Source organism: Cynara cardunculus (assembly GCF_001531365.2).
Source record: "Cynara cardunculus var. scolymus isolate 2C chromosome LG 3, CcrdV1, whole genome shotgun sequence".
NCBI lineage: Eukaryota > Viridiplantae > Streptophyta > Magnoliopsida > Asterales > Asteraceae > Cynara > Cynara cardunculus.
This window is the reverse complement of record NC_037530.1, coordinates 1,713,511-1,726,535: the sequence shown is the minus strand read 5'-3', so window position 1 is coordinate 1,726,535 and position 13,025 is coordinate 1,713,511. Positions and strand designations below refer to the sequence as shown.

Genomic DNA, 13,025 nt, shown 5'->3' with positions numbered 1-13,025 from the left:
ATGATTAACCGTTTATTAGATAATGATAATCATGATCGTGTAATCGTATTAAAAGATATTATGATATCATTTCCATTATTACCCTTTTAATTTTAATATTTTCTGAATCTTTTTAAATTTCAATTTTAGTTTTAAAAATCTTTTAATTTTATTTTTTATCACAATATATGGTTATTGGGTTGTTTTCGCATTCTCGTAAATCACAGGGGTTCTCCCATATATATATATATATGGGAGTGATCAAATGAAAACCACTTAATTTGTAAAAACCGTAAAAACTCATTCCACTAATCATAATTTTTTATTTTGTTCATTTTTTTGTAATTATAAGAGGTTGAGTAATCATTTTTATTGAGAAGAATGTTAATCATGGATATTATCATCTTTATTATTTTAATTTTAGAGAAATATATGAAACAATTTCATTAAATTAAACAACGAAATTGACTATTTGTAGGGTTTGTATAAATGGTTTGGTTTGCATTTGATATATATATATATATATATATATATATATATATATAGCCATATGTTCATTTGAGATATAGATAAGTGATCATCGTCATTCATTTGGTTAAGATTTGCTGTTTTGATTGTGAAACACCGGATAATTCCTTACATAATATGCAAAAGATAGGGTAGTTTCATAACTTTTACAAATAAGCGGCAAAATTAGTACATATATAAATTCGTGTGATTCACATATGAACTATATGTTCATATGTGTACCCGTGTAATTCACATATGAACTATTTAATTGATTTACATATAAGCTAATTAACTAATTCACGTATGAACTATGGGTTCACATATGCATTTGTTTGACATCTGTGTATAAAAGTTGTAAAACTGGTCTTTTATTTTTAGTTTGACCAGTCAAAGTAACAATTATTAATCAATCTTAACCATATGAAAGATTATGATCATTTTCTTTACTTATCAAATACTTACCATTTCTCAATTAAACTTCCCCCCCCCCCACACACACACACACACACACACACACACATATATATATATATATATATATAGAGAGAGAGAGAGAGAGAGAGAGAGAGAGAGAGAGTGGTTGAGAGAAAGACTTGAGACTATGTGTGACCATCATGTTTTCGTGAGACTCGTGAGACCATTTTTTTACACTTGAAACTTCACAACAAAAGCATTGTGAAAGTTCAATTTTTTTCTATATTAGCAATGTTTTTACTATGAAGTTTCAAATATAAAAATATAGTCTAACTGATCTCACCGAAATATGATGGTCTCACGTGAACCCAACCGTATATATGTTTGTATGTGTGTGTGTGTGTGTATATATATAGAGAGATAGTTTCAAATACAAACCATGTAATTCTTCCAACCACAACAAGCCATTATATTCGGAAACAATTGAGATATCTATGGACTATTATCATGATTCATCAATTATGATTGAGACATATATGAAAAATGATAAAGTTCATTTGTAACGATCAATACTTTAGATTAGGAAACAAAATAAAATCAAATATTTGTTAGATTAGATTTAGATTGACGTCCAAGATCGGTTTGTAAAGTTTGTTAGAATTTTACATGGGTTGTAATTAACCCCCCCCCCCCCCAAAAATAGGTATCAAAACATCAACCCGACCAACCCTTACGTTTTGGGATTGGGCTGAGTTGCACTTTTGTTTGCGTTGGGTTAAGTTAGATTGAAAATTTTCAAACCGCAGACACTAGATTAGATTGTTCAAATGTCTTTAACCTGATTAACCCAACTCATTAGCCCCTAACACATATAATAATCAATTTGAACTTAATTTAATTGATATATTATATTATTTAATTTTTTGTATCATCCTGTTTGTGTTATCCTTTTCCACATAAAAAGGGGAATCTTTTGTTCCCGAAATGCCTTTCTGAATATTCCTCAACATTCCAGGCAAATCCACTTCTCGTTATCTTGTTCCTGGTCAAGCTCTCGTACCCGCTCCCGCCTGCCACCAGATTATGCTTGAACGGCCTTCTATCTCTGAGACTTTATCTGAGCGAACGAAGTGAGAGTTTGCTGCTTTAGAGAAGCGAGATAGTGCAATACCTTATTGCAGCGGGCTCGATGAAGATTCTAAACTCATGGTAGCTCAGGTCGAGACCTGAGAGGCGGTGGTTTGCCCTACGACGTATTAAATATTATATTATTAATGATTTGTTTTAATTATATCATGAAATGTTGTAATTGACTAATTTTTCAACTGTTTTTTTTTTATCATTTTACATTTTTATCTAGTTTATCAGGTAGTTTTTGTTAAATTTGATATGTTTATCAGCTAACTTATCAACTAATAGCTAGTTTATCATCTAATTTGTCAAACATAGTCTTAGTTGTTGCGTATAAACTAGTCCTGATACCCACTGTTACTAATATCGATATATATATATTTTTAAAGTTTTATGATATCTTTATGTTTATATTTTATTCAAAAATAGAAACATTATTACTTTTTTAAAACTATATAAAACGGTATTATATCGATAGAGACATAAAATAAAATATTAAAATCGAAATGTATTTCGTTACATTGTATGAATATTCTTCTACTGTACAATAATTTCATATATTTCTAATATTAATTTGTAATATTTTATTTTATGAAAAATATATGAAATTAAATAAAAGGGTAATAATTGAGTCAACAAGAAAAACGGTGAAAGGCGTTGGTGGGGCAGCCTCTCTTTTAATGCACAATAAAAAGAAAATATATTTCCGTCACGTCATTCCCGTCAAATCACATTCTCATAAAGGACGATGCCGTTTACTTACCGTTAAAACTAACGGCGTAACGTTTTCTTTCTTTCCTTTTTTGGTTTTTTACACTTCTTAAATAGATAAATATGTTCATGTAATTTTAGCTGTTTTTAATAATACTAGAAGTGTATCTGTATACGTAATGATGTACATCTCGATTTTTAAATTAAAAGGGTACTTTGTTTACCACTTAATAGTTCCATTAAGAGGCAACCTCTGAATCGTTAATAGGTGAATCTTGTTTGACAAAAAAGAATTTGTCTCTTAATGATTCTAAAACCCTCTGAATGATTTTGTATACTGGATCTCCCTTAACCATTAAGAGCCCTAATTTCATTGTACACAATTAACAAACAATTATATTTCATTTTACACTATATCATAAGAGTATCTTAATCATTCTGACCACCTAATCATTCTGCACCAAACCATTCAACAATTGTCAAACAACCCTTAAGGGATGTTTGGTTAGAGATGTTATAAAATAAATTGTTTAGTTTTATATAATATAATGAGATCATTCCCTCATAAACCCGAATTCTGATTCCGGGTTAAATTCAGAGGAATGAAAATTCATTCCCATTTTCATTCTCATTTTCATTCATCTGATTAAATCAAACACCCCTAAGAACACGAACATGTACTCTTGAATTTTAAAGAATGTTATTTGGTGTTGGCTGTTTATTAACGTTGGTTGGTTCTGTCGTTGTTTGGTTTTCGCTGTGTCCACTTTAGTCGGGTTTCAGGTTTCTTCGAAATGTTTCAGCTCGTTTTTGGCGTCGTGTAGCATTTGTAGTTGTCGTTTTCTTGTACATTGGCTTTTTCTTTTTAATATTACTGTCTTTGCCTTTGAAAAAAACATACATCACACAATGGTACTTAATGTATGAGAAAACGTTTTTTTGTAAAAAGAAACCAACAATATTATATTGAGATGGATGTCAAATTTTATGAAATTTATTGAAGAGTGAATTACATATTTGGTCCTTTATGAATATCTTCTTTTTGGTTTTCGTCCCTCAAGATCATAAAGTATACTGGTGGTCCAAAAATCGTGTTCCAAAACCCAAAAAAGTCCCCTCCTGTTGACTCTGTTAGTCTGGGCTGCGTTAACCCAGTGACGTACCCCTCATGTGAGGGGCATTTTCATCTTTTTAATGGAACCTAGATTAACGGAGTTAATGGGAGGGACTTATTTGGGTTTCGTAACGCGATTTTTGGACCATCATTGTACTTTATGATTCAAGGGATAAAAACCAAAAAGAAGGTATTCACGAGGGACCGAATATGTAATTTACTCTTTAAAATATTATAGATTTTAAAATGATATGTTTTATTATATAAGTTATTTACACAAATTAAAAAAGCGAAGCTTTAAAATGTTGTAACTGATCTGTACCATTAGCTTGTAATCTTAAATTTTAAGGGTGTGGATCGATTCAGAAAAACCAATCAATTCAACACCGTCAACTGCTTATCAATGGAATTAGGTACATGGTTTTCTTTTATGTTTATTCTTATGAAATGATTGAGTTTCAGATTATTACATGAATACTGTTTCACATGTTAACCTTTTGCATACTGATTTTGTGCAATAACTGTTATTAGATTTTATATTCTACTATGCAACACAAGAGAAATAAGAAGAAAAACGACGAGGGGGTCAGGGACGGACCCATAACTATTTTTGTTCAAACGGTGACATCATTTGATTATAAGAAAAAACTATTGGGAAATTTTTTTAAATGGTGGCACCATTTGACTATAAGAAACAAATATACGAAATGTTTTTCTATCGGTGACACCATTTGACTAAGAAAATGACGCTAACACAATTCGAACTTGGATTTGGGGTGGAATAAGAGCCTTGCAAACCAACTATACCAAATAAAACTTGTTCTCATTGTAGTTTTAAAATACATATGGTGGTACATAACAGATTAATACGGTTGCACCTTTCACAAATCTAAATTTTTTTACCCTTCGACGGAGGAATAATACAGTGGCACAAACGATCTATACCACCAAAGTAGGTCCAATAACCCACATCTAGTCTACTACCCGGTCCTCCGTTTTCAAGTACTCCTGTGAGAGGGAATGTCTACAGAAGTGTCTAAGGCTACCACCTCCACCTTAATTGTTCACCCTCAGTCGTCACTCTTTCTACTTTCGTCACTGGTGACTTTATTGGTATCCTACAAACAAGCCCATACGTACGCAATCTCACATCCCTCAATTTATATGATATTGGAATTTATCTGATATTTGAGAAACTCTCAACTCAGTCCAAAAAATCACCCTTTCATTGAATTATGGAACATGTATACTTGAAACTGTCTTTTTAAGATACTGCGTGCCTCTGGTTGACATCTACTCCTCTTCTAGACCTCCCTCCCCCTTGAAAATTGAAATGCATCGTATATATTTTTTTTTGTCTTAGACAACATATTCACATACACTGAGTTTCCAGCGCCACCTTTCCATAGCTCCAACCTCTCGTTGACTTATACTTTCGACCAAATTGCCAGACACAATATCGTTAAAAAAAATGATAATTTATCATTAAATTAACATTTATTTCTTAGAGAAGTTTCCGATATACATATATAGAGGAACGATAAAAAACAAACCATTTATATTCATACAAACCGTACAAACCATTCTTATCAGTCGATTTCATTGTTTAATCTTATAAAAGAAATTTATGAAATTTTTTAATCTTATGAAGTTCTTTCATATAATATTTTTTTATGAAGTTGTTTCATATATGGTTATGAAATTGTTTCATATAATACTTATGAAATTTTAAGAAAATTGTTTCATGTATTTCTCTAAAATTAAAATAATGAAAATAAAAATATCCATGATTAACACATTTCACAATAAAAATGATTAACCAACCTCTCATAATTACAAAAAAAATGAACGAATGAAAAATTATGATTGGTTGAATGAAGTTTGTACGGTTTGTACAAATAACATGGTTTGCAAATTATACTTCTTCTATATAAATACACACACACACATATATATATATATATATGTACATATATATATATATATATGTATATATATATATAAAATGTGATGAGAAAAACAAAACTAGTATGATCTATTTGAATTTGGAATAACTCAAAAGTTTAGGGGTCTTTCACCAGTATTAATAAAGTAAGAGTTATCACTCTGACATATTTTCATTCAGTAAAATGATATTATAAGATTATTGGTAAGCATCTATTTTAAGTAAATGTTAATCAGGTAAAAGTCGTAAGAGCATCTCCAACAACTTCTTTAAAATAGAAAAATCAATTTGTTGTTCTAGAACTCTAAAGAAACGAAAGAAATTAATTTTTATTAATTCTACTAATTACAGTTGCATTACTATCATTTTATATAAAGTTTTTTTTTCTTATAAAGTGTATTGTGATCATAGAATATTTAAATAATATTATAAGGGTATTCGTGCAATGTATTGAGATACATCTTGATTTTAATGTTCCATTTTATTTATTTTCTCTGTCGATATGATGCGGTTTTATGTAATTTTTAGAAAACGATAATATTTTTAATTTTGAATGAAATATAAATAAAAAACAAAGTATCGATATTATTATTAAATTAATTATTTAAAACGTCTTGTTTTCTATATAATTTTTTAGTTCAATTATTTATTATAATCTAATTTAGGTTTAATAACAAAGTAATTTATTTTTTTTAATAATATAATTTTTATAAGAATAATAATTAAATATTGGAAAAAGTACAATAAAAACCAATGGACTTTCTTGTTTGGAATGATTAAGTCCTTAGATTTTTTTTTGGAACAAATAAGTCATTGGACATTTCAAAACATGTTAAATAAGTCATTAGACAATTTTTTGGAACAAATAAGTCCTTGGACATTCCAAAATATGTTAAATAAGTCATTGGACAATTTTTGAAACAAATAAGTTCTTGGACATTCCAAAAAATGTTAAATAACTCCTTGGACAATTTTTGAAAAAAATAAGTCCTTGAACAATCCAAAACATGTTAAATAACTTCTTGAACTTTTATAAAACATGTTGGATACATTCTTATGACTTGTACAACTAGTTAAAGTGGTAAAATAGTGAAAAAAATCGGGAAAAAAACCCAATGAACATTCATATTTTGAACGATTAAGCCCCTAAATATTTTTTGAACCAAAAAGTATTTAAATTTATAAAATTAAACAAATATAACAAAAAAGTACTTACATTTACAAAAATATAATTACATTTAAAAAAGATTTTTGATAAAGTTTATTTTAATTAAAATTAAAATATATTCTGTCAGTGATTTTTCAAACAAAAAATAATAATTATTATTAAATTTATTTTAATTAAAAAAATATATATCATGTATGTGATTTTTTAAATTAAAAAAAGATTTAAAAAGATTACTGATGAAATTTATTTTAATTAAAAATAATATTTCTTATTTTTTTTTTATTTTTTGTTTAAAAAATCACTGACAAAATATATTTCCGGATTTTTTTCACTATTTTACCACTTTATCGTTCAAAATATGAATGTTCATTGGGGTTTTTTTCAGAATTTTTTTCACTATTTTACCACTTTAACTAGTTGTACAAGTCATAAGAATGTATCCAACATGTTTTATAAAAGTTCAAGAAGTTATTTAACATGTTTTGGATTGTTCAAGGACTGATTTGTTCCAAAAATTGTCCAATGAGTTATTTAACATTTTTTGGAATGTCCAATGACTTATTTGTTCCAAAAATTGTCCAATGACTTATTTAACATGTTTTGGAATGTCCAAGGACTTATTTGTTTCAAAAAAAAGTCCAAGAACTTAATCATTCCAAACAAGAAAGTCCATTGATTTTTATTGTACTTTTCCCTTAAATATTCTGTTAAAACTTAATGATTATCCTAATTATATTTTAATTTTTTATATTTAAAATAAGATGTTTATTCTGTATTTGATTTTGTTTATCTGCAATTAGTTAAACAAATTTAAAAATAGAGCTTTAATAAGTTGTATTTATGCGCAATTTACTCATAATATTGAATTATAAGTAATATGCATTAATAAACAGTATTTCATGCATAACAAATGATTTTTAAGAGTTTTTGTCAAATGTTTACAATATAGTATAGATAATTAATGACAAAATTTAAAATAGAGAATCTATTGGAGACTTTGAGTTAAATGTAATTTATTTTAAATATTTTGACTTATTATTTTTTATTTTAGAGAAATTATAGAGAACATGTTGCATGCTCTAACCATTTGAATAAAATTTTCTATAAAAAAATAATCAAACATTTTGTTATAAATCAATGATTATCCTAATTATATTTTAGATTTTTTAATTTATAAAAGAGATGTTTATCCTGTATTTGGTTATGTTTATCCGCAGTTAGTCATACGATTTCAAACATGAAGCTTTAATAAGTTGTACTTACGCATACTTTACTTGTAATCTTGAATTTTAAGTAATATGCATTAATAAACAATACTCAATACATAAAAAATGATTTTTAATAATTTTTGTCACATGTTTTACAATATAGTATAGATAATTAATGACGAAAATTTTAAAATAAAGAATCTGTTGGAGTTGATTGTAACTTATTTTAAAGATTTTGACTTTTCATTTTCTATTTCAGAGAAATTTTAAAGAATCTGTTGAAGCTAAATGTAATTTATTTTAAAGATTTTAATTTTTCATTTTTTATTTTAAAGAAATTATAGAGAATTTGTTAAATAAACTTGTATTAAAATTTTATAATAATTAATGAATAAAAAATTGTGAAAAAAAAGATATTTCATTTTATAAATAATATAAAATAAAAAAAAAGTACTGAAACATGGATGGTGACGTGTAACAGGGAAATTAGAAACGACAAGTCATTCACTTTTGGGTGCCAACAACAACGTTTTTTGGTGTTTTCTACGTTGCGTGTGTTTGTGTTCAATTTGTATCTTAGAAAACGACTTTTTATGTCAATTTTATTATTATTTTTAATTATATTATATTATATTATAATATATAAATATAATTTGATATTAATTTTATTTATCTATACTATATTATAAAGCATTTGACAAAAACTCTTAAAAACCACTTTTTAAACATAAAATATTGTTTATTAATGTATATTATTTTAAATTCAAGATTACAAGTATAATATGTATGATTACATCTTATTAAAGCTTCATGTTTGAATTCGTGTAACTAATTGCAGATAAAAGTAATCAAATACATGATAAACATCATTTTAAATAAAAAATATATAAAATACAATTAAAATAATCATTGAATTCTAACCGAATACTTAATTATTATCTTAAAAAATTATTTTATTAAACTAAAAATAAATTAGTTCGTTATTAGATTTTAATTAAATTATAATAAAAATTTGAATTAAATAAATTACACAAAACCAAGATTCTTTAAATAGTTAATTTGATACTAATATTGCTTATCTTTTTCAAAATTACAATACTCAAAACCACATATTGCATTATAACATCGATAGACTCAAAATATAAAACGAAACATTAAAATCAAGATATATCTCGTTGCATTGTGCGAGTACCCTTCTAGTTTAATATAATAACATTATAATAAAATAAGATTTATAGGACGTTAAAAGATTTTAAACATCTTAATAGACCGTTTTATAAGATTTTATTTATATATATGACCAAAAATAAAACATCATATTTAAAAACGTTGTAATAAGTTTCTATAACGTTTTTGAACATCTTAACAAATTTTTAAGACACTTTTAATATAAAACATCGCATTAGCAATTTTAAAGGACATCATTTTTGAAGAAAATGTCATATAAAAACAAGTGTTCTTTAAAAACATGACTTTATAGAACACTTGTAAAAGTGTCATGTAAATTGTTAATGCGATACTTTGTATTAAAAACAAATGTTAATATTTATTTACGAATCTGTATGAGATCGAAGTTAAGACACAAGTAACGAATTAGTTAAGACGGGTTACTAAAATACACTTAACAAACGTCATTTCGAAACACATGGTTAACCAATGATCTACGAAGTGCAATCGAGGACCAATTTTGAAAAAAAAATATTCATTCTGGGATGAAAATGTAAATTTTGGTAATGTAGGTTTGAGTCACCTAGAAAAAAGGAAATTTTCATTAACGACCCTTTTACTTTGTACTATTGCAAAAGAATCATATAATTTTTAAGCCAAATAGATAATTTCACCCTTAACTTCCTCGTTTCAATACAACAAAATTGGTTTTACAAGAATGTTTTATAGGACGTTTTTGAACGTTTTAACAAATATTTTTGGACAATTGAAAATAAAATATCCTGTTATAATTAACTACTTTATAAGACACTTTTGATAAATGTCATATAAATTCATCTTTTTATAGGACACTTCTGTTTTTAATATATTTTTACAAATATTACCATGTAAAATAGATAATATAAAAACTCGTTAAAATGTCTAAAACTGTTATACAGTCATTTTAGATTTGATACTTTTTGGTTTAATCAAATAAACGTAAGTCCTGTAAAATAATTTATCAGACATTTTAGACGTTCTAAAAAACCAATTTTGCTCTAATGATTAAGCCATGAAGGTTAGTTTCAATTTCAAGTAGTCAAACGTTCACTTCATTTATTAAAGAAAACAACATTTTGGGGAAAAAACTATAAAACATAATACTTAAGTGTCATGTCACATAAAAGATTCAAAAGTTTGGTGTCAAAAATAGAAACATCACATGATTAGGGTTTAGTCTACGTCTGGTATACTTGACAGGACACGGATCCCTGTCCCATATTCGGTATGACTTTTATATGAAACATACAGAAACAAAATGGAACAAAGTGGAACAAACTTGTTCCACCCCTACTCCGTGGAACAAGTGGAACAGACTTATATTTTATCAATATAACATCAAAATAAAACTTAAATTCTCTTTTAAAACATCAAATATATATATCTTTTTTTACATTTTATTCATTAATTAAATTTTATTTATTGTATTTTATGTTTATTAAACTTTCGTTTTACCGTCCTCAAAATATTATTTTTATACGCTTTCTATATTTTTATTAATTTATGTAACTTATTTATATATTAATAATAAAAAATAATGTAGAAAAGAGACAAAAATAAAAATTGAAAACTATATAAACTTTTTATTTTGTGTCGTTTTAATTGTTTTGATGTGAACTTTCAAATTATATATTCCATTATAAAAAATAATTATTCTATTATAAGTTAATAAATTACATAAATTATTCAAAATAAACAACTTATTAGAGATAAATTGATCATTTATCTTACCAAACGTTAAACAGTTGTTCTATCACGTCCTGTTTGGACACCAAACACACCCAGCATCACGAGTTTAGGGTTAGCATTCGAAAGCAATCTTCTCAAACACAGACATTATTTTACAAAGGATCATCCTATGAACTTCTCTAATTTAGAAATCAACAACTTAACCTACCTTGATCGGACTGATTACATAGTTTCCGACTAACGTTCGCCGTCGATGTTCATCGTCATTGCTCGGAGACAACTATTCCGATCGTCGTTATCGTCCACCGCGTTGCTTGTTCTCGAAGAAACCTCTTTGCTCACGATCTCGCATTCCATTTTCGACTTGTTAAAGTCGACACAAAGCTTTTCCCATGCCTCTTTGCAATCGATTCCATTTCGATTGTATCCCAAAAGAGACAATTCGAAAGCGATCTCCTCCCAAATTCTCTCCCCGTCTTCTTGATCGCCATCTCGAAATTTACCGTCTTTGTTTATTCGTATATGAATCAAGCTAGAGATCTCGGGTTCACTCCAATCTTTACGTTTATCGCGATGATCCGAGCACTCGTTTCCTTTCGGATTCGCCACCGGATCCATGTCCCGATAACTAGACCCTCTCGATCTAACCCTAATTAGGTTTTGCAAAGCATCGAGTAACGATTTGTCGCGAGTCTCGATTCGAGCCACATGGTTAGCCCAAGATTCGTATTCGTGAGCCAATCGAGCCGCCTCCCGTTTCCGCCATTCTTCATCCATAACCACCCTCTCTTGGTCTTTACGATCGATGGCACACAAAATCTTCTCCCCCCATTCATCTTGTTTAACCATCAGTTTCGAAAGCTGAGAATCAATCGAATCCTGAATCGCAGCAATGAATTCATCGGTTTCGAACTCGTAGTCGGTTCTTCGGTTCTTCTCATTCGATGGCGTTCCATATTCAGACGAATAATTCGATTGGCTGATCGGATAAGCCACCGTCGTACGTTGTTGATCTCCGAAAAGGGCTTCGAGTTGGCCGAAAAACCGGTAATGTTTACCGTCGTGTTTGCCAACTTTCCCGTCTTTAGTTTTCTTGTAATATTTGTATAAATTCTCGAACTTTTCTTTGCATTTTCTACCACTTCTTTGGTACCCATATTCGTCGTTCATAATCCTGCAATCAAGAAACCAAAAGAAACGGTTAACAAGATTCAATTATCGAGATGATCATGGACGTTGACCATGGCGGACACCGGCGTTGACTGTACCTGGAGATTTCATCCCATAAAGGGGCTTTATGGTTCGACGAACTCGCTTCCCGAAAACAAGAATCGAGTCGAGATCTGATTTCAAGAAGCGAAAGTGTTTCTTGCCGTGGCCATCGAATGGTTGTACTCGCTGCATAACTGTTTGTACGATGGTTCAGGTTGATCACACCTCCGCCTCCGGCGTTCCATCCGGTTTGAGCTAAATACGGCGGCGGTGGAGGAGTAGGCGGAGAGACGGTGGTGGCGTTGTCATGAAAAGTATGAGCTGGTGGTTGTGGTGGATCATTAGGGTTTAGCATTTGGTGCATGTAAAATGGCACTTCCGGTACCGGAAAATGGAGTCTTGAGTTGCCGGCGGCGGTGAATTCCGGCTGGCCGTACCGGCCATGGTCCATGTAGCTTGTGGGATTGGACTCTTTTCTTGAAATAGGGTTGAATAAAAGGTGTGGATCATATATGAACCCTTTTTATATATATAAATTCTTTATTAAATTTATTTAAAAATTGTTACATTAATTAATGACGTGTACTATAAACTTATGTAACACGTTTTTTTTACGTACGATTTTATATCAATCGCGTATATTAATTGAACCGAACCCGATATCTGTAACTCGACAACACGTTGTAGAAGACTGTGCAAAAGGGTTTTTTGATCTGATCTGAGCTATTTAAGAGAAAC

The 13,025-nt window shown here is 28.8% G+C and overlaps 1 protein-coding gene across 1 annotated transcript; it reads right to left on the bottom strand.

The window, feature by feature from the left end:
• Window positions 1-11,129: 11,129 nt before the first annotated feature.
• LOC112510174 (trihelix transcription factor PTL-like) lies at window positions 11,130-12,708 on the bottom strand. The gene is made up of 2 exons (XM_025115496.1): window positions 12,344-12,708; window positions 11,130-12,249 (listed from the first exon to the last, which is right to left on the bottom strand). Exons 1-2 carry the CDS (start codon window positions 12,649-12,651, stop codon window positions 11,313-11,315), a joined length of 1,245 nt encoding a protein of 414 aa, XP_024971264.1. The 5' UTR covers window positions 12,652-12,708; the 3' UTR covers window positions 11,130-11,312.
• Window positions 12,709-13,025: the final 317 nt, after the last annotated feature.

Excerpts from the sequence above, each read along its gene's own strand:
- LOC112510174 (XM_025115496.1), bottom strand. The coding sequence starts at position 12,651 with ATGCACCAAATGCTAAACCCTAATGATCCACCACAACCACCAGCTCAT. Across the intron at positions 12,250-12,343 it reads TTATGGGATGAAATCTCCAG|GATTATGAACGACGAATATG; the intron begins GTACAGTCAACG and ends TCTTGATTGCAG.